We start from the raw sequence: 22,607 nt of genomic DNA, 5'->3' as shown, positions 1-22,607 counted from the left end.
GACCTCTCTGACCACAGCAGCCTGGTTGTAGGAGCAGAGAGAGGGGGATGGTGCTCGCTGTACCCAAAGAGGGCAACAACATGACACTAGATTAGACCCATCTGATTGACCAAATGCCCTGCCATAAACTGTTAAATGCCCAGAATATTTTGGCAACACAGAGGGGATAGCCACATAGCCTATTACATTAACAAATGGCTAGCTGACTGTCTGACCCAGCCACACAATGACAATCTGCTGTATATACAGTTGATGTCGGAAGTTTACATACACTTAGGTTGGAATCATTAAAACTCGTTTTTCAATCACTCCACAAATTTCTTGATAAAAAACTATAGTTTTGGCAAGTCTATTAGGACATCTACTTTGTGCATGACACAAGTCATTTTTCTAACAATTTTTTACAGACAGATTATTTCACTTATAATTCCCTGTGTCACAATTCCAGTAGGTCACATACACTAGTTTACATACACTAAGTTGACTCTGCCTTTAAACAGCTTGGAAAATTCCAGAAAATTATGTCATGGCTTTAGAAGCTTCTGATAGGCTAATTGACATCATTTGAGTCAATTGGAGGTGTACCTGTAGATGTATTTCGAGGCCTACCTTCAAACTCGGTGCCTCTTTGCTTGACATGATGGGAAAATCAAAAGAAATCAGGCAAGACATCAGAAAAAAAATTGTAGACCTCCACAAGTCTGGTTCATCCTTGGGAGCAATTTCCAAATGCCTTAAGGTACCAAGTTCATCTGTACAAACAATAGTACGCAAGTATAAACACCATGGGACCACGCAGCTGTCATACTGCTCAGGAAGGAGACGTGTTCTGTCTCCTAGAGATGAACGTACTTTGGTGTGAAAAGTGCAAATAAATCCCAGAACAACAACAAATGACCTTGTGAAGAGGCTGGAGGAAACAGGTACAAAAGTATCTATATCCACAGTAAAACGAGTCCTATATCGATATAACCAGAAAGGCCGCTCAGCAAGGAAGAAGCCACTGCTCCAAGAACGCCATGAAAAAGCCAGGCTACGGTTTGCAACTGCACGTTGGGACAAAGATCATACTTTTTGGAGAAATGTCCTCTGGTCTGGTGAAACAAAAATAGAACTGCTTGGCCATAATGACCATCGTTATGTTTGGAGGAAAAAGGGGGAGGCTTGCAAGCTGAAGAACACCATCCCAACCGTGAAGCACAGGGGAGGCAGCATCATGTTGTGGGGGTGCTTTGCTGCAGGGGGGACTGGTGCACTTCAAAAAATAGATGGCTTCACGAGGAAAGAAAATTATGTGGATGTATTGAAGCAACATCTCAAGACATCAATCAGGATGTTAAAGCTTGGTCGCAAATGTGTCTTCCAAATGGACAATATCCCCAAACATACTTCCAAAGTTGTGGCAAAATAGCTTGAGGACAACAAAGTCAAGGTATTTGAGTGGCCATCACAAAGCGCTGACCTCAGTCCTATAGAAAATCTGTGGGCAGAACGGAAAAAGCGTGTGCGAGCAAGGAGGCCTACAAACCTGACTCAGTTACACCAGCTCATTCAGGAGGAATGGGCCAAAATTCACCAACTTATTTTGGGAAGCTTGTAGAAGGCTACCTGAAACTTTTGACCCAAGTTAAACAATTTGAAGGCAATGCTACTGAAGGGTTCAAATTGATTATGGGGGTCATCTAAAGACCCCACCATTGATTATGTTGTTATTAGTTTGCTTACGTGCCATTGTACTTATGCTCACTGTATAGCTGAATATTGAGGTCTCTGTCTGTGTCTAGCTCTCTGCCAAAACCCACAGCCTGGCGTCTGTGAGAGAAGGTGAGAAAAGGGACTGAGGGTGATAGCGAGACACAGAGAGACAGTGGCTGTTTTTCTCTGAGACAAGGGCAGATTTGCATGCCACTGAGACAGGTTCTCAGAAACCTTGTGTTAAAAATACCTTGTTCTTTGAGCTGCACATGCAGGGTTTGACATAGAATCAAATCAAAGTTTATTTCTCACTTGCGCCGAATACAGCAGGTGTAGACCTTACAGTGAAATGCTTACTTACAGGCTCTAACCAATGGTGAGAAAAAAAAGGTTTGTGTGTGTGTGTGTGTGTAGGTAAGTAAAGAAATAAATCAACAGTAAAAAGACATTTGAAAAAAGAGTAGCAAGGCTATATACAGACACCTAGTCTGTATATAGTCAGGCTTATTGAGGTAGTATGTACATGTAGGTATCGTTAAAGTGACTATGCATATATGATGAACAGAGAGTAGCAGTAGCGTAAAAGAGAGGTTGGCAGGTGGTGGGTGGGACACAATGCAGATAGCCCGGTTAGCCAATGTGCGGGAGCACTGGTTGGTCGGCCCAATTGAGGTAGTATGTAAATGAATGTATAGTTAAAGGGACTATGTATATGTGATAAACAGAGAGTAGCAGCAGCGTAAAAAGAGGGGTGGGGTGGGGGGCACACAATGCAAATAGTCCGGGTAGCCATTTGATTACCTGTTCAGGAGTCTTATGACTTGGGGGTAAAAACTGTTGAGAAGCCTTTTTGTCCTAGACTTGGCACTCCGGTACCGCTTGCCATACGGTAGTAGAGAGGACAATCTATGACCGGGGTGGCTGGGGTCTTTGACCATTTTTAGGGCCTTCCTCTGACACTGCCTGGTGTAGAGGTCCTGGCTGGCAGGCAGCTTAGCCCCAGTGATGTACTGGGCTGTGCGCACTACCCGCTGTATCAAATCAAAACAAATCAAATCAAATCAAATTTTATTTGTCACATACACATGGTTAGCAGATGTTAATGCGAGTGTAGCGAAATGCTTGTGCTTCTAGTTCCGACAGTGCAGTAATAACCAACAAGTAATCTAACTAACAATTCCAAAACTACTGTCTTATACACAGTGTAAGGGGATAAAGAATATGTACATAAGGATATATGAATGAGTGATGGTACAGAGCAGCATAGGCAAGATACAGTAGATGGTATCGAGTACAGTATATACATATGAGATGAGTATGTAAACAAAGTGGCATAGTTAAAGTGGCTAGTGATACATGTATTACATAAGGATGCAGTCGATGATATAGAGTACAGTATATACGTATGCATATGAGATGAATAATGTAGGGTAAGTAGCATTATATAAGGTAGCATTGTTTAAAGTGGCTAGTGATATATTTACATCATTTCCCATCAATTCCCATTATTAAAGTGGCTGGAGTTGAGTCAGTGTCAGTGTCAGTGTGTTGCCAGCAGCCACTCGATGTTAGTGGTGGCTGTTTAACAGTCTGATGGCCTTGAGATAGAAGCTGTTTTTCAGTCTCTCGGTCCCAGCTTTGATGCACCTGTACTGACCTCGCCTTCTGGATGATAGCGGGGTGAACAGGCAGTGGCTCGGGTGGTTGATGTCCTTGATGATCTTTATGGCCTTCCTGTAACATCAGGTGGTGTAGGTGTCCTGGAGGGCAGGTAGTTTGCCCCCGGTGATGCGTTGTGCAGACCTCACTACCCTCTGGAGAGCCTTACGGTTGAGGGTGGAGCAGTTGCCGTACCAGGCGGTGATACAGCCCGCCAGGATGCTCTCGATTGTGCATCTGTAGAAGTTTGTGAGTGCTTTTGGTGACAAGCCGAATTTCTTCAGCCTCCTCATTTCTTTTGGCGCCATTTTATTCCTGTCACCATCGTTACACGCACATTTGCATCATCGCTCACCTGAACTCCATCTCTTCCTTGATTACCTGCCCTATATATGTCACGCTCTTTGGTTCCTTCCCCAGGCGTCATTTTTTCTGTTCCAGTGTCATGTCTGTGCGTTGTTCGTGGTTTCTTGTCTTGTATTACATTACGTTTATTTATTGAAACACTCACTCCCTGAACTTTTCTTTCCGACTCTCAGCGCACACGTTAGTCTTTTGTCTTCTGGACTGACAGAAGATAAAAACATATTTGATGAAATATTAATTCAATCAAGGAAATGTTAATACCTTACTTATGATAACAGTTTCCGTCAGAGTCTATCCATGAAGGTATCTTCTGGACAGGGGAGTTTTGTTAAGAGACCCGATGCACTTTCTGAACATTAACACGCATTGTTTACAGTACGGTTTTGGAAACATAAAGAAACCATCTTTCATATCAGTGAGAAATTATTTTCAAGAAAGAGAAGGTTAAATTAGTACATACAGTGGGGTAAAAAAGTATTTAGTCAGCCACCAATTGTGCAAGTTCTCCCACTTAAAATTATGAGAGAGGCCTGTAATTTTCATCATAGGTACACTTCAACTATGACAGACAAAATGAGACAAAAAATCCATTGTAGGATTTTTAATGAATTTATTTTTAATGAATTTATTTGCAAATTATGGTGGAAAATAAGTATTCTGTCCCCGTTCTGTCCACTTCTCTATTGGATTTTCAGATGCTAAGCTACACATTTACCAAACATTAGGACCACATTTGCAGTCTTTTTTTGCAGAGAGTTTGGAAGTGCAAGGTTCGAACTCGCTAGACTAGATGAGTTAGCTAGTGGTTGAGTAAACTAACCGCTAGCTTCTTCAATCTGATTTATTTTGTGGAAACGGTTAGCAATATCGAAGAAAACCCTCATCCACTCTGTCAAGAAAATTCCACGTAAGCCTAAGTACATTTGTCTGCATAAAATCGGTACCTACTTTCTAAGTTATAGCTTCTTTTTAATTGTTGAAAAGCAATATCTCAAGTATAAATACAGAAAAGTACACACACTAAAGACACAGGTAAACAAATACGTTTTGAACAAAACAAATAAATAGTGTTTTGAGACGCAACTATAAACTTCAAGGAGTTGGTCTGATGGGAATCTGTGATGTCATCGGCCTCCCCCTTGTTTGAGGAACAATAGAGGAGCGTTGGAGAACAAAAGAGGAAAGCCCCCCCCACTTGTGATGTCATGACTTACCTGGATCACCTATTGAGATGTGCCTTTTATTAAGTAAATAAGGTGTCAAATTAGGTGAAAGGAGACTGGAGGGCCACTTTAAAGGTAAAATATGTAAGATTGTTCATTCAGATAGCTCTAAATGGCCATATCAAAGTGGCAAGGCTCTCCCAAGACCCCAGAGCACCTGATTAGACTACAGTCACCCAATTAGAAGGTTGCCCAGACGGTTGCCCAGTGGTGATTTAAAAATCTCAACCATGTGCTTCTTGTCAGTAACAACCACATCATCAACATTAAGGGACATGGGCAGCTGTGAAGAGGAGGGTTTATTCTTCAGGTATTTAACTGTTTCCAGAACTTCTTGGGTTTAGACACACAGAGCGAGAACTTCTCCTTAAAGTAACTAACTTTGGCCTTCCAGCTAGCCTGAGTGCATTTATTTCTCATTTGCCTGAACGAGAGCCAGTCAGCCTGAGTATGCGTGTACCGAACCCAAATGCAATTCCTGAAGTGGAGTAACTCTGCAAGATCACTGTTGAACCAGGGGCTGAACCTGTTTTTAATTCTCATTTTCTTTATGGGGGCGTGTTTGTTAACAATACCACTGAGAATATCAAAAAAGAAGGTCCAAGCGTCTTAGATAGAGGCGATCAAGCTGATTCTATACCATTTTACAGAGGCCAGTTCATGAAGGAAGACTTTCTCATTAAAATTTTCTAGCAAGCGCCTATGACAAATCAGGACAGGTAGTGTCACTGAGCAGCCATTACGAACACAGGCTGCAAAACAGTTAACCCTAAGGTCATTACAGAAAACACCAGACTAATACCTATCAGGATTATTTGTGAGGATAACATTGAGGAGAGTAGCCTTTTCTTGGTGTTTGGAGTCATACCTTGTGCGATTGGGAATAATCTGAGAAAGATTTAGGGAATCCCATTGCTTTAGGACTTGGTCAGGTGGTTTAAGCATATCCCAGTTTAGGTCACCTAGCAGGACAAATTCAGACTTTGTGCAAGGGGCCAGGAGAGAGCTTAGGGCAGGTAGGGTACAGGCCAGTGCTGATGGAGGACGATAACACCCAGCAACAGTCAACAAAGAGCTATTTGAAAGTTGAATGCTTAAAACCAGCAAATAAAATTGTTTGGGGACAGACTTGGTGGAGACAACAGAGCACTGAAGGTGATCCTTGGTAAAGATTGCCACTTCCCCACCTTTGGAAGATCTGTCTTGCCAAAAAAGGTTATAACCAGAAAGGTTAACATCAGTATTCAAAACACTCTTCCTTAGACTTTTATCTCCCTCACCAACTTCAAACATCTGCTATCTGAGCAGCTAACCGATTGCTGCAGCTGTACAGAGTCCATCGGTAAATAGCCCACCCAATTTACCTACCTCATCCCCATACTGTTTATATTTATTTACTTTTCTGCTATTTTGCACACCAGTATCTCTACCTGTACATGACCATCTGATCATTTATCACTCCAGTGTTAATCTGCAAAATTGTAATTATTCGCCTACCTCCTCATGCCTTTTGCACACAATGTATATAGACTCTCTTTAAAAATAAAAAAAATGATACTGTGTTAACAGTAGACTTGTTAATTGTTTACTCCATGTGTAACTCTGTGTTGTCTGTTCACACTGCTATGCTTTATCTTGGCCAGGTCGCAGTTGTAAATGAGAACTTGTTCTCAACTAGCCTAGCTGGTTAAATAAAGGTGAAATAAAAATAAATAAAATAAATATTTTAGGTAATAAGCTTCTAGTGTTAACGTGCAGAAAACCCAGGCTTTTACGAGAGCAGAAATCAGTGAAGCAAATATGAGAGCACAAGTCAGATTTGGGGCTAACAACAGTAGATGGGCCAAGGTGTACATGCACATTTCCAGATATCATCAGCAGTAGATAGGCCAGGGTGTACACGCACATTTCCAGATATCATCAGCAGTAGATAGGCCAGGGTGTACACGCACATTTCCAGATATCATCAGCAGTAACACAATCAAGGCACGGCAGAAAAGGAGAGCTCTGCAGTGCTGATTTATGACATATGAATGTGCATTAGATGGCAACAAGATCACATTGTACAACAATTTCATCAGGTAACATGAATGCAAAGCCGGCGAGCTGCAACTGCCCAACTACGTATATGTGATAGATTTTCACTCTGAGGCCCACATCCGACCATAACCCGCAAATTTAGAAAATGCACTGTACATTCAGAGATGCGTGATTTTTTTTGTTTTGTTAAGCCTAATTTAGATAGGTCTATGTTTCTGCTTATAATTTCCGACATTTTGGTAGTGTTAGTCAATTTATCTATACGCCTAATTAGATACAGGCAGGTTCTCTTCTGTCATTACTTGTTGCCCTAGAAGACTAAATAAATCCTTGCTCAACAGGAAATATGTCGTGTGGAATTAATCTTTCCAGCTACTTGACATCGGTAAAGCTTTCTCTTTCATCTCTGCCTCTCCTGCAGCAGACATTTAGGGACCGGGGAGAAAATGCAACAACAACAAAAAACAATCGGGAACAGTTTTCTGTGAAAATTGTCTAAATGACATCAGTAGGACCGGTTTTAAATTAATTAAAAGCTATGAGAATGACCCAACATGTTTCTGATAAGATTTTGGTTTGTCTTGGATGCATATTTTTTGTGGTTGAAATTCTATCAGCTTTTTTGATGCTGATAAAAATAGCACCTCTACAGATGGTCCCTAACAAAGCATTAATTCTCTCAAGATGCTGAAATAAATAAATCACTTTTATCCACTCCTCTTCCCAAGTCACAATTTATATTTGGTGTTTCATTTTACTGCAACAACTGCTTGCTTCTGCATGAGTTAATATTATATTAGGCTATTTGAACCCACAGAGAGAAGCACAAGATTGAACTTCACTCAACTTCCTAGATCAGTGGTCACCAACCGGACGATCGCGATTCACTGGTCGAGATTGCTACTCGACCAGTCAAGTGGCACTAGAGATATCCCTCTAGTGGTGTGGGGGCTGTGCTTTGGCAAAGTGGGTGGGGTTATATCCTTCCTGTTTGGCCCTGTCCGGGGGTGTCCTCAGATGGGGCCACAGTGTCTCCTGACCCCCCCTGTCTCAGCCTCCAGTATTTATGCTGCAGTAGTTTATGTGTCGGGGGGCTAGGGTCAGTTTGTTATATCTGGAGTACTTCTCCTGTCCTATCCGGTGTCCTGTGTGAATTTAAGTATGCTCTCTCTAATTCTCTTTCTCTCTTTATTTCTCTCTCTCAGAGGACCTGAGCCCTAGGACCATGCTTCAGGACTACCTGACATGATGACTCCTTGCTGTTCCCAGTCCACCTGGCCGTGCTGCTGCTCCAGTTTCAACTGTTCTGCCTGTGATTATTATTATTTGACCATGCTGGTCAATTATGAACATTTGAACATCTTGGCCATGTTCTGTTATAATCTCCACCCGGCACAGCCAGAAGAGGACTGGCCACCCCACATAGCCTGGTTCCTCTCTAGGTTTCTTCCTAGGTTTTGGCCTTTCTAGGGAGTTTTTCCTAGCCACCGTGCTTCTACACCTGCATTGCTTGCTGTTTGGGGTTTTAGGCTGGGTTTCTGTACAGCACTTTGAGATATCAGCTGATGTACGAAGGGCTATATAAATACATTTGATTTGATTTTGATTTGATCTCCAAGGCATTCCTAGTCGATCGCCAAACATTTCTGTTAAAAACCCAACGATAAAGCCTTGTATTCCTATTTTCTTGGTTTGTCAAGGAACTTTGTATCCAGTGATAGAAAAAGTACCCAATTATCATACTTGAGTAAAAGTAAAGATACCTTAACTGGAAATACAAATAGCAGATACATTCCATTACAGCTGCGCCATCGTAGGTTTGAACAGCAAGTTTGTCCGGGAAGTTAAACACAGAGTTGGCATCACGCCCACTTGACACATCAAAGTAGCCCAAGAAACATTCTTGAATAACACCCTGATCATCTACATACCTGACGATATCGGACAACTACAAGCAGACTGGTGGTACCATAGGTCCCAGAGCAGGGGGCAATTTTTATCCCCTGGGGCCCGGAGTTTTTCCTCATCTGTTAACCTAACAAGGAAAACTCTGGACCATATAAGGTATGGCAGTGATTAATCAGTTGTAAAAAGGTTTTATAAGGGCTATGATGGGACCAGTGTTTCGTAATCAGGTCACACAGTTTTAAAAAACTGAGAAAAAAACTCCTGGCCCCGGGGTAGATGAAAACCCTTTCAAACTGCAGCAACCTTTTACTTGCTCTTATTCATTATATTTAGATTAGATTAGGAGGGGGATTTCCTCTACCCAGACACAGAGACAACAACTGATAGACAATATTACTCACAGGGCTGAGCTTGCTTTATGAATGTTTCCATCATGCAGTTATATGCAACTGTAGGCCTTATAAACCAATTAACTCACATCTGTCATCACTATTATGTTGATTGATTCATTCCAGTCAATAATTTTGGATTGAAAACGTTTTGGCAGCCTAGGCAGACCAATTTTGAATATATTACCAAATTTGATCACGTTCACATTTTGTCCTGACACACAAATGGACTATAAATACATAACGTTACCAATTAGTTTACCCTGACCAACTGGACAGCTCACATAGGCTTTATGCATATACTCTTATTAGTAGCCTACAGTTGATCAGACTGAAAAATGGTCTAGTTTTCATTCCATACAGCATGTCAGATCTCTAATGTTTAGGTGTAGCCTAGGCTGCTGCAACATTTATATCATGAAATTTGTTTGTCTGTAAATAAATACCGGAGGAAAGTGGGGCCTACTTGAGCGCCTAAACCTCTCACTTTAATCTTTTGCTGGGTGATGCGATGGAAGTTATCAAATCATTCGGAACTGATTTCAACATCCCAGAAAAGACTGTTGAAATTTCGATCCTTGTCGGCAAGATTTACCCGCTTGTAGTGTCCTCGAAAAGCAAATTCTTGCATGCCCAAAAACGTAGTGGTGTTGACAAGCCGCTTGAGAACATCCCTGTTTCTTCTTTCTCGTTGTGTTGCGCAGTTTGAATACGCAGACCTTTGTCATGATCGATGCAGCTTTTTCCCTGAAGCTTGAATCTGATGTGGGCATTTATATGCTGCCTGTGGAACGATTGGTGTTCTTCGGGTCCCTGTACCCACCTTTCGACCAGGTCTCAGACCTTCCAAAAAGCAGGCAAGGCAAGCAATACAGGCGGCTTGATTAAAGGCTCCATGTTAACCAGCTAACGTTATACTTTTGATACCAGTTGGTATTGAAAGCCTTCACCTTTTCATCCTTCTTCATGAAACTGATCTAAGGCAGAGGTCGACCCTCACTTTTAATTCGCACCGTGTACCCAAGAGAATGAAAGGGGTTCTTCAACAAAAAGTCCACAACATTTTCGGCAACATTGGTTATTCTACTGTACCATTCTGGCGGAGAAAACTGAACACTCGCACTGGTAGCTAGCTAGCTACTGAAGTTAGCAAGGCAAATTTAAATAAATTGCACTAACTACACACAAAAATGAAGCTAAAAAAACTAGAAAACAATGTATAATATACTTCCTCCGTCTCCTGTAAATTGATTTGAATAATGTTTTAAAAAATGCTCAACTATCACTTTTCACTCTTAATCTCTATCCAACAATGTCACCAAGCTTCTCAACATATAGAACCCCCATAATGAACAATCCCAATACAACTCACTAGGTTCGTTCTCTGATCCTAATTCTATGATTGGATGGACAACATGTCAGTACATACTGCAAAAGTTTTGATTGGTTGGAGGATGTCCTCCGGAAGTGGTCATAATTACCATGTATGTCTATGTAAGGCCTACGGGCCTCCTAGGTTTTGTATTGAAGTCAATGTAGCCAGACACCTACACCATGGTGCTACCCCACAGTGCTGTTGAAGTTACTGTAGACGTTCATTGCAAAACAGTGTATTTTAATAAATGATTTGGTGACATATGAATATATTAAATAAAGTTTTATCAAAAAAGGATAACTTTTTTAATGTTGAACTATTTTTATTTTTATGAAATTTCACTGAGGACGATGGTCCTCCCCTTCCTCCTATGAGGAGCCTCCACTGGATGAAACCAAGATTGAACTCTTTGGCCTGATTGCCAAGCGTCACGTCTGGACGAAACCTGGCACCGTCCCTACGGTGAAACATGGTGCTGGCAGCATCATGCTGTGGGGATGTTTTTCAGCGGCAGGGACTGGGAGACCAATTGAGATTGAGGGAAAGATGAACGGAGCAAAGTACAGAGAGATCCTTAATGAAAACCTGCTCCAGAGTGCTCAGGACTTCAGACTGGGGCGAAGGTTCACCTTCCAACAGGACAACGTCCCTAAGCACACAGCCAAGACAACGCAGGAGTGGCTTCAGGACAAGTCTCTGTGTGTCCTTGAGTGGCCCAGCCAGAGCCCGGACTTGAACTCGATCAAACATCTCTGGAGAGACCTGAAAATAGCTGTGCAGCGATGCTCCCCATCCAACCTGGTGGAGCTTGAGAGGATCTGCAGAGAATAATGGGAGAAACTCTCCAAATACAGGTGTGCCAAGCTTGTTGCGTCATACCCAAGAAGACTCGAGGCTGTAATTGCAAAAGATGCTTCAACAAAGTACTGAGTAAAGGGTCTGAATACTTACGTAAATGTGATATTTCAGTTTATTTTTTTATAAATAGTTTTTGCTTTGTCATTATGGTGTATTGTGTGTAGATTGATGAGGGAAAATAACAATTGAACCTGTAACGTAACAAAATGTGGAAAAAGTCAACGGTCTGAATACTTTCTGAATGAACTGCAGCTCTCAACCCATCTTGTTTATCATGATTTATTGTTTGTTTTTATTGAACTTTTGACAAATGAACTTTTAACGAGGCACACTTGTTCATTTTAAGGCATTCCACCTCATGAAGCTGTTTGAGAGAATGCCAAGAGTGTGGAAAGCTGTCAACAAGTCAAAGGGTGGCTACTTTCAAGAATCTAAAATATGAAATATATTTTGATTTGTTTGAACACTTTTTAGGTTACTACATGATTCCATGTGTTATTTCATAGTTCTGATGTCTTCACTATTATTCAACAATGTAGTAAATGGTCAAAATAAAGAAAAACCCTTGAATCAGTAGGTGTCCAAACTTGACTGGTACTATATATATATATATATATATATATATATATATATATATAGTATAGCCAGGGATTCCTAAAAAAATAATTATGCAACAGTGACACCTAGTGGTGAAATATTTTTAGCTTACGAATGTACAATGCGGACATCACGGATATATATTTATTGATTTTATGCGACAAGTGACAACTGTTTCCGGTAAGGATTAAAAGATACATGTTTTATAGCATATTTAAACTACGAACTGGTATTTGCAGTTGGCAATGGGGCGTTCGGTAAAAGGTTATTCCTACGGTCAGGCCAAATTAAGTTCGGTCAAAAGTTTACCTGACAGCGGTGGGATTCGAACCCACGCCCCCGAAGAGACTGGAGCCTTAATCCAGCGCCTTAGACCGCTCGGCCACGCTATCCTGCGCTATCTTTTGTGTTCATGGAACTAGCGTATTTCTTTAGACCGATTTTCATATATTGTTTTAAAACCCATACAATATAATGTTTTTTATATAATTTGCTATTTATAACTTCAGCATACAAAAGATGGTTCACATTTACTATTGTTTTAATGCAGTTTTATTCAATTCTGAAAAAACGAAGATCCAGCACACACTTTATTTTAGCGGTTTCAATATGAAACATACTATCTTCTTGTAATATACAAGGATGAAAACATTTCCAAAGTAAGCAATTCATTGTAATTACAAACATTAGATCTGAATCAAATAATGAAATCTGTTTAATAAATGAATCAATCAATTTATCATCAGTGTGTGACAAAACAAATTCCACATTCTGTGACCATTTTCTACACATTGAAAACATAAAATGAACACCAGCGAAATACTTGGAAAACACAAAATTGTAAAAACAATGCTTACTTCTGGCCAATCTCATAAAAAAATACAAATATTTGTATGTCTAAAATGTGAAGCATTTAAACGAAAAATGAGACCATAGAACCGCTGGCAATGCAGTTAATATAGCAGAACACTACAGACATGTTCCTAGAGGGCTGATGCATCTGTCAATCACACCACAAAATATTGGATTCAATTTGACAGGAAGTGAAACTTGTAGATCCACCCAGATCTTTATCTCCTGACTTCGGCACTCAATCCAGGAACAGAGTTGAGCGATTCCATGAGATGGAATTAGATCAAAAACAAAGAGTCCCTGAGTTTTTCCTGATCACAGCATGAGGTGACTGGGAAAAACCCCAGGCCCTAGATGGTCTGCTGCCAATAGGGCATTTTTTCACTCAGATCACAGGGTAAGGAAAAACTCAGGGGTCCTAAAGTGATGAAATGTGTGTGTGTGTGTGTGTGTGTGTGTGTGTGTGTGTGTGTCCTCTTTCACCAAGGCCTCCACATAGAGGGGTCTCCCACAGGGCCGAAGAAAGGGGGCAGGGGGGCGGGGTGAGACACCCCTGGCTGGGGGAGGTTGGGTGAGTTAGAAGGGGAGGAGGCAGGCAGCTGCTCCCTCCCATCTCTCCCAGAATGCACCTGCCTGTGGGGGGCATGGAGTGGGGAACATCTTGTGGGCAGGGTCAACGGCGGCGAGGCATGATGCATCTGTAAACGGCGAGGTCGGAATAGACCTACTCCTCCAGAAGGCAGTGAAAGCGGAGACTGGGGAGGGGATCCAGGTCCAGAATTGGGACTAGCACCACTACTACTACCACCAATTCTACCATTACAATTACCAATGGCCCTTATCAGAGTCTCATTGACCGCACCACTGATAGGCCTTGTTGGGGTCCGATTAGGCCCATTGCCAACAGTGTTTCCAGGCCCAGTCTCTGAGCTGATGTGGGGCAGAGACTTAAGGAGGTGATTGAGGAGCTGGGCCCCTAGAGGCTTGTCCATGTCTGGACAGCCCAGGAGCAGGTTATGGACCTCCTGCATACACTGGATGTATCCACTGCTGTAGCGCTGCCGGGACTGGAACCCGACGCTGGGACCAGCAGGGATGCCAGTACCTAAATACAGAAGAACCACAGGGGAGTAGCAGTGAGTCAGGGGTGAGAACAACTCAGTCAGGTTTAGTACGTCCTACAATGCATCAGAGGAGGCTGGTCGGATGAGCTATAGGAGGACGGGCTCATTGTAACGACTGGAATGGAATTAATGGAACGGTATAAAACATACATATCAAATTTTATTGGTCACATACACATGGTTAGCAGAGGTTAATGCGACTGTAGCGAAATGCTTGGACACCACATGATTGACTCCGGTCCATCAATCCCATTTCAGCCATTACAAATGAGCATGCTTCCTATAGCTCCTCCCTCCAGCCACCACTGCAATGCATAGTTGCAATATCGCCGGGAATGATGGTGTTATGCACTAATGTATATGCAGTGAGCTGAGTGAACACATTTATATCCGTCAATTAAATGTATTACTTTATATAACAAATACAATAAATCAGTTATCAACTGGTGAATGTGATCAGGGTAGTGAAGGTGGTTCTCTCTCATTCCCTGGCTTGCTTTGAATTCCAGTTTGTCAGGAGCTGTCAAACAGGTTCTGAATTTACCCAATAGGAGCTCATTGATATGTGGAGTGAAGGACCCCTATCGGGAGACATTAGTCAATGATTGACAACACATGATAATCCCACCCACTATAAGGGTTCCAATCAATTATATGTAATAACCCTAGATTACCAACAGGGGTGCTGTTTAGAATCCACCGCACATCCATTTTGGAGCTATATATATATATATATTTTTTTTAAATATATAAAAGCATTTTTAGACTATCAAATTCTGTCCCCACTACAACAAAGACATGCTTAATTAAATACATTTTTTTTATTTAAATAGGCAAGTAATTTAAGAACAAATTCTTATTTACAATGACAGCCTACTCAGGCCAAATCTGGATGATGCTGGGCTAATTGTGTACCGCCCTATGGGACTCCTAATCACGGCCGGATGTGATACAGCCTGGATTTAAAACAGGTACTATAGTGACACCTCTTGCACTGAGATGCAGTGCTTTAGACCACTGTGCCACTCAGGAGTAGCTTTGTCCCTTCTTATATATACACACTGGAGAATTCCAGTATAGACTGCTCCTTCGGAGGAGTACCAATATGGCGGCCGGTGGCTTCAAAGCCTCTCATTGGCAATTACCTAGCATCAGCAATCTAGGGTTTATACATATTATTGTTTCCAATGCTTACCTTAGCCCATGCATCACTGGAATATAATTTACAACCAGCTCTGTATGTTCCATTAGAACTTGGAACAATGGAAGAATATTGCATTAAAAGTGGGCTACGATATTCTGTCGTTGATTAAAGTGATGGTGTGTGTCTGTATGTGCTTACCATGACCCTTTTGTAGACCCTCCATATGTTGGACAGTAACCTCCAGTACATCAGCCTTCTCCAGTTTAGATTGCTAACAGAAGTCAGAGTTAAATAGGGAAGAAGATAATGCAAAAAGTATGAAAGTTTTGTGGTTTATCAAAAATATTCTCATTGTGCGTCTATGCATATGTGTGGGCGTACTCACATCTAGATTATAGGCGTCCACCATGATCCCCTTCAGCTGCTCAAGACTGCAGTTGATTCGCTCCCGCCTCTTCTTCTCTATCAGAGGCTTCCGCAGCTGTCAATCAAATCAACACTACAACTAATACCTCTGTTTAAGTATTAATAATTTGAGCTGGGGTAATGTGGGTTTGGTACTTTAAAGCCAATTATCTCAGAATCATCTTTTTGTAGGTAAAACCTTATGGTCCCAAGCTCTCAATTTTAGTTTTGGAATGAAATATGAGAAATGTTACTCCGTTTGATACTACGATAAAGTGATGAGTCTGCATCTAGACCCTGTTGAAGAGAATTCAACAAACTGCAGCCAAACCTTTTGCAAAGTCTACCAACTGTCTCTGCACATTGCATAAATGCATGCATCTTATTAAATGTAGCAGTGGGATATGCATGCATTCATCATTTGCATCAGGCAATTAAGGATTTTAATGGGGGATACTTCGAACAATTCCTGCACAACCCTTCCCTTGATGTATTACCCAGTTTTACCAAAGGCCACGATAATTGCAAGCCTACCTTTCGTTCATCTTTGGCGTTAAAATTCTTCTCGGGAGCATTTCCTCCATGTTCCATGTTGGAGGCCGTCATCCTCGCGCTGCAGAGCGCACACCAAACCAGCCGACCAACTGATAGCTCACTTTCACAGTCCACACTATCGGTGTCCAAATCTCCCGTGGGCAGTTTGCACGCAATTAACCAAATGACGCTATATTTGACTTCTGGCAGTTGAAGGCTACCCACACACAGTACTCCGTTTGTACTGTTTTAATGGCTAGGTAACGAATGGAGAAACACTGAGTGAAATAAATTAGAATAGAAGCAGGAGTAAAAGTACTCTCCCCGTGTGGGTGTTAAGCACCACAGCCTCCCGCCCCCAACACCTCGACCCACCGACATTACCATGACAATGTGTGGGTTCTCTCTTCCCCGAACTTTCCCACAGCCCCGCCGTGGGCACGTTTCATGGCACATGGTCCAATTCTCCCCGCTGTTGTCAAGCGGGAGAATGGGGAAGATAGGAGGGGGGCGCGGGCGCGGACGGCACTGGAGTTTGAAAAGGTGACGTTTTGGATGGATTGATGGATGGTGCCAGCTAGAAAACTGGGCACACACTAGTTGAATCAACGTTGTTTCAATGAAATTACGTTGAACCAACCGGGAATAGTAATGGATCGTTGACGAAGGAATGGCTATTTTTGAATTGATTTTTTTTGCTGAACGTCGGGAACCGAATCGCATCAGCGATAGAGCCGTTCATTTGCATACTGCTACCACAGATAGAACAATGAGCCAGATATTTCACTAAATGCATCAATGTGAAGCATCCGGTTGGCGTTTCCACAGTGTTGATGACAGCTGAAAATGACATTTGACATGGTGATAAAGTGTATCACTTATTCAGGCTTTATGCCGCTCAATTGAAATAAAACCAATAGGCCTGGCCTATACCTCAAGCGTCAATAAACAACACTTCAATAACAGTGGATAGGCTACTTAATCTGTAATAAAATGAATCAGACTGTTTAGAAAATGTATTAATTCATACAAACATGAATCTACAGCAATTAAACTCCCCATGCCCCTCCTCCCTTCAGACTTTTCAGCACTCAAACACAAAATAGATCTCCCCACAACCAAAAAAAGTAAGTTAGACAGGGTGGAAAAAGTCACACAACAATAGCAGCTAAAGAGATCTCCCCCACAACCTTTATTTTCAAACTCCAAAATCCTCAAACTATTAGCTTTGTCCCTTCTCCCTGTCCCGCCCCGATTTCCTGCACTTCTTTTAGCTACCAACCCCTCCTCACTCCAGCTTATTATTCTCCCCCTTTTTATCTGGTGGATGGACACACTCCAGTGGAGCATGTTGTCTCTTTAGCTCTTTCCTTTCTGCCCTATAGTCCAGCTGTAATGACCCCCAGTTAGCAGAATAATGGTCCAGGTGCTAAAGCCTTCACGCCTATCTTAAGACCATAAAATCCAAAGTTGTTTTTTTCCCTTCGCTCTAGCTCACTCCTGCACCTGATCAATGTCCAAGGCGGTTGGGGGAAGGGTTTTATGTCTTAGTTTGTTTGACAGGCTATAGTCTCTTGATTTTGATTGATAGATTGACAACGATTTGGTTCAGAAATTATGTCACTTTACTCAAGTATTTGTTTCTTGGCCTAGATGTCACAATAAGAATAGTTGTGGTAGTCTGTCCTAGTTTCAATGTTCCGGGTATCCCTCTGTGTCTGTTGTTTGCAGAGTGTGTTGGTGACTTCTTCAACTTTTCTCAGCAGTGGAGAGATGGGGGTGGGAGCAACAGTTAAATAGTGAAGGCCAGATTCAACCCCACAGACATATTGAGATGCCTAATACACACATGCACGCACACACACACATGCGCACGCTCAAGCGCACGCACACACACACTTCTCTATTTTTTTGTACAGCTACCCCTTTTCTGTCCTCAGTTCACACAAAACACATTTTCACGCACTGCAGTCCTTTTTTTAGCCCCATGTCTTGACCTCAATAGCGCTGTCATGCAACTGATAAACTACTCTAACGGACTGCCCTGGATATGACTGCCTTGTGATTGTGTGTGATTAACTACAACTCTCTTGAGAGAAAAGTTGAAGATTTAGATTTGTAGACAAAACACATGGGAAAAGTCCTAAAGATCCAATGAAGTGTTTTCTCACACAAAATGATTAAGATGAGCTGCTACAGGTGGTGCAGTCGTCTTAGCTCTGGTCTCTTATCAGTTTGTGCTTTAGCTAGGTCCTCTGATGTATAGTCAAAGGAGCTGGCTATAAAGCATACACATCTGAGACCAGGCTATGCTCTGCTTGTAAGAATCCCAAAATAATCAACCACTCATAGTGGTCAAAAACAGGAACATTTTGTCACAGTGCAGAGTTATTATTGACATGGGACTGATATGTATGTTATGGTAATTTGCACAACATCTGTAATTATCTTGCAGTGTTTCATTTCACAAAGGCAACGGTTGACTGTGGTTATAACTTGAAGAAGAAACTACTGTTCTGCAATCTCACACCCACACACTGTCACACAGGCCTAGGCCTGTTTCTTAAACGCTAACAACCTCAATCTGTAAATACACGCACATGCGCACACACACACACACACACACACACACACACACACACAATATGGACTTGGTCTTTTGCCAAATATGGCTGTCTTCTGTATACCACCCCTACCTTGTCAAAACACAACTCAAACGCATTAAGAAGGAAAGAAATTCCACAAATTAACTTTTAACAAGGCACACATGTTAATTGAAATGCATACCAGGTGACTACCTCATGAAGCTGGTTGAGAGAATGCCAAGAGTGAGCAAAGCCATAATCCAGGCAAAGAGTGGCTACTTTGAAGAATCTCAAATAGAAAATATATTTTGATTTGTTTATAATTTTTTGGGTTACTACATGATTCCATATAGTTCTGATGTCTTCACTATTATTCTACAATGTAGAAAATAGTACAAATAAAGAAAAACCCTGGAATGAGTAGGTGTGTCCAAACTTTTGACTGGTACTGTACGCAAGCACTCACACTCACACACGCGTGCACACACAAAGTATCTTAAACTCAGTGAAATGGCATTGCCACAAACAGATAATGAGATGAGCGAGGTGCAAGACTTCAGCTCTCACACAGTCACACACAGTATGTGTGCATGGCTTTGCGTCACGTAAATTAACCCACTAATATGATTACTTTCTACGCCATATCGCTGTCTACCTTTAAGTTATTATTGATTTATTTGTGGTATTCATTTTGATAATATTAATGAATATACTATAATTAATTTATGTAATAATAATATACACAATGATGACTCAAAATTTGCATCTGTCTATTTACCACTGAGGGCAGGAGCCCACAGGAAGTGGTATTGCTCAGAGGCAACAGTGATACCAGAGAGAGGAAGTAGTGGGTTGGTGTGGGGGATGGAATGGGGGGGTAGGGAGTGTCAGAAACACTTTATGCCGCATTATAAAAATCCTATTTTGACATTGAAACCACAGATTGTGTAGACATTCTGCTTCGAGATTGTTGTGACTGTGTATGGTCAGCTTTGAGATATTTTAGTAAAAGAATGTGAAAAATAACCAGGAACAGAAACATTTGAAGCTTGATAAAGATGTACTGTATCTACACCAAGCAAACTTTTAGAAAACACATTTGATACAACTTTGAACTAGTCACTTACAAACGAGCTTACTCAGTGTAAAATGTATAATTCAAGAGAATGGCAATATAGTGTTCATTGCATTCATGGGGTTTGTTTTTGACATCGTTGATGTCTTGTCGCTGAATTATGATTTCTTAACTTTAACACCATCTTAAGTTAACACTCTATCATCTTGTACATCCTGTCCCTTTGAGTTGCCTTGTCAATTCCACATACAGTGGGGAGAACAAGTATTTGATACACTGCCGATTTTGCAGGTTTTCGTACTTACAAAGCATGTAGAGGTCTGTCATTTTTATCATAGGTACACTTCAACTGTGAGAGACTGAATCTAAAACAAAAATCCAGAAAATCACATTGTATGATTAAGTAATTCATTTGCATTTTATTGAATGACATAAGTATTTGATCACCTACCAACCAGTAAGAATTCCAGCTCTCACAGACGTGTTAGTTTTTCTTTAAGAAGCCCTCTTGTTCTCCACTCATTACCTGTATTAAATGCACCAGTTTGAACTTGTTACCTGTATAAAAGACCCCTGTCCACACACTCAATCAAACAGACTCCAACCTCTCCACAATGGCCAAGACCAGAGAGCTGTGTAAGGACATCAGGGATAAAATTGTAGACCTGCACAAGGCTGGGATGGGCTACAGGACAATAGGCAAGCAGCTTGGTGAGAAGGCAACAACTGTTGGCGTAATTATTAGAACATGTAAGAAGTTCAAGATGACAGTCAATCACATTCGGTCTGGGGCTCCATGCAAGATCTCACCTCGTGGGGCATCAATGATCATGAGGAAGGTGAGGGGTCAGCCCAGAACTACACAACAGGACCTGGTCAATGACCTGAAGAGAGCTGGGACCACAGTCTCAAATAAAACCATTAGTAACACACTATGCCGTCATAGATTAAAATTCTTCAGCGCACGCAAGGTCCCCCTGCTCAAGCCAGCGCATGTCCAGGCCCGTCTGAAGTTTGCCAATGACCATCTGGATGATCCAGAGGAGGAATGGGAGAAGGTCATGTGGTCTGATGAGACAAAAATAGAGCTTTTTGGTCTAAACTCCACTCGCCGTGTTTGGAGGAAGAAGAAGGATGAGTACAACCCCAAGAACACCATCCCAACCGTGAAGCATGGAGGTGGAAACATCATTCTTTGGGGATGCTTTTCTGCAAAGGGGACAGGATGACTGCACCATATTGAGGGGAGGATGGATGGGGCCATGTATCGCGAGATCTTGGCCAACAACCTCCTTCCCTCAGTAACAGCATTGAAGATGGGTCGTGGCTGGGTCTTCCAGCATGACAACGACCCGAAACACACAGCCAGGGTAACTGGAAGCATCTCAAGGTCCTGGAGTGGCCTAGCCAGTCTCCAGACCTGAACCCAATAGAAAATCTTTGCAGGGAGCTGAAAGTCCGTATTGCCCAGCGACAGCCCCGAAACCTGAAGGATCTGGAGAAGGTCTGTATGGAGGAGTGGGCCAAAATCCCTGCTGCAGTGTGTGCAAACCTGGTCAAGAACTACAGGAAACGTATGATCTCTGTAATTGCAAACAAAGGTTTCTGTACCAAATATTAAGTTCTGCTTTTCTGATGTATCAAACACTTATGTCATGCAATAAAATGCAAATTAATTACTTAAAAATCATAAAATGTGATTTTCTGGATTTTTGTTTTAGATTCTGTCTCTCACAGTTGAAGTGTACCTATGATTAAAAAATTTTGACCTCTACATGCTTTGTAAGTAGGAAACCAGCTTAATCGGCAGTGTATCAAATACTTGTTCTCCCCACTGTGCATGTTTTCTGTAGCTGTGTGAAATCTATAAATAAATCTAAGTGTCAAATTAACACATGATTCAGACTATCGATTGTAGTTTGTTTAAATGCAATCTCTCTCTCTCTACCATGAAATGTATCACTGTCTTCCAGTTGCAAGTTCGCAGCATCTATGAAAGCTCTCGCCGATGCAGCTCTGTCTACAGACAAGGGTGGATTTATCCAAGTAGAATTTTCAAAGTTCTAGAACAGCACTTTGTTTTTACCACGTAGATAACATTTCTGTTCTGCCAGTTCGTCTTGTCAAGTCAACCAGCGTTTTTCTTGTGAAGTCTTTGTTTTTCTAGTCGTCCCAGTTCTGACCTTTGCTTGCCTTTACACTGAGCCCGCCTGCACTGACCTCGAGCCTGCCTGCCACTCTGTACCTCCTTAAGATCTTCTGCCTGTCCACAACCTGTCTCTTGCCTGCCCCTTGTTTTATAATAAATATCAGAGACTCGAACCCTCTGCCTCCCGTGTCTGCATCTGGGTCTTGCCCTGTATCGTTATAGCCTCCACTATTCCAGCACCATTTCAACTTCAACATTTCAACATCATGAAATCACCTATGCTTAGTCTAATACAGTGACATCTAGAATATTCCAAAAACGATTTAGTCCAATCAACATAAGCAAATGTTCAGCCACCTGAAATTGATCCAAGGCTGTTTAAAATGTGTAATGTTGCAAAATAGTAACGAATGTTACTATTACTTTGATTAGATTTAACAATTGATTGTAGTCTCTTTAAAAACTGTAAAATAAACTGCATTTGTATTTGAGCTCTGATTAGCTGTAAAAAAAACAAAAAACTTTTGGATCAGTGTTTATTGCAGATGTTGCTGTTGGATGATTCTAAAAAGTTACATTTTTTACTTGGTTTGGAGTCTTGATGTGTTTTTAAAAAATGTTGAAATATA

The 22,607-nt window shown here is 41.6% G+C and overlaps 1 protein-coding gene and 1 non-coding gene across 2 annotated transcripts; both read right to left on the bottom strand.

Moving 5' to 3' along the window:
- Positions 1 to 12,420: 12,420 nt before the first annotated feature.
- Positions 12,421 to 12,502, bottom strand: trnal-aag. Its single transcript has one exon. It is a non-coding gene; the product is annotated as a tRNA-Leu (tRNA).
- Positions 12,503 to 12,807: 305 nt separating this feature from the next.
- Positions 12,808 to 18,845, bottom strand: LOC112259751 (transcription cofactor HES-6). The gene is made up of 4 exons (XM_024434378.2): positions 16,170 to 18,845; positions 15,616 to 15,711; positions 15,429 to 15,501; positions 12,808 to 14,067 (listed from the first exon to the last, which is right to left on the bottom strand). Exons 1-4 carry the CDS (start codon positions 16,239 to 16,241, stop codon positions 13,442 to 13,444), a joined length of 867 nt encoding a protein of 288 aa, XP_024290146.1. The 5' UTR covers positions 16,242 to 18,845; the 3' UTR covers positions 12,808 to 13,441.
- Between the last annotated feature and the right edge of the window lie 3,762 nt (positions 18,846 to 22,607).

Source organism: Oncorhynchus tshawytscha, linkage group LG10, assembly GCF_018296145.1.
Source record: "Oncorhynchus tshawytscha isolate Ot180627B linkage group LG10, Otsh_v2.0, whole genome shotgun sequence".
NCBI lineage: Eukaryota > Metazoa > Chordata > Actinopteri > Salmoniformes > Salmonidae > Oncorhynchus > Oncorhynchus tshawytscha.
This window is presented reverse-complemented; position numbering and strand designations above follow the sequence as displayed.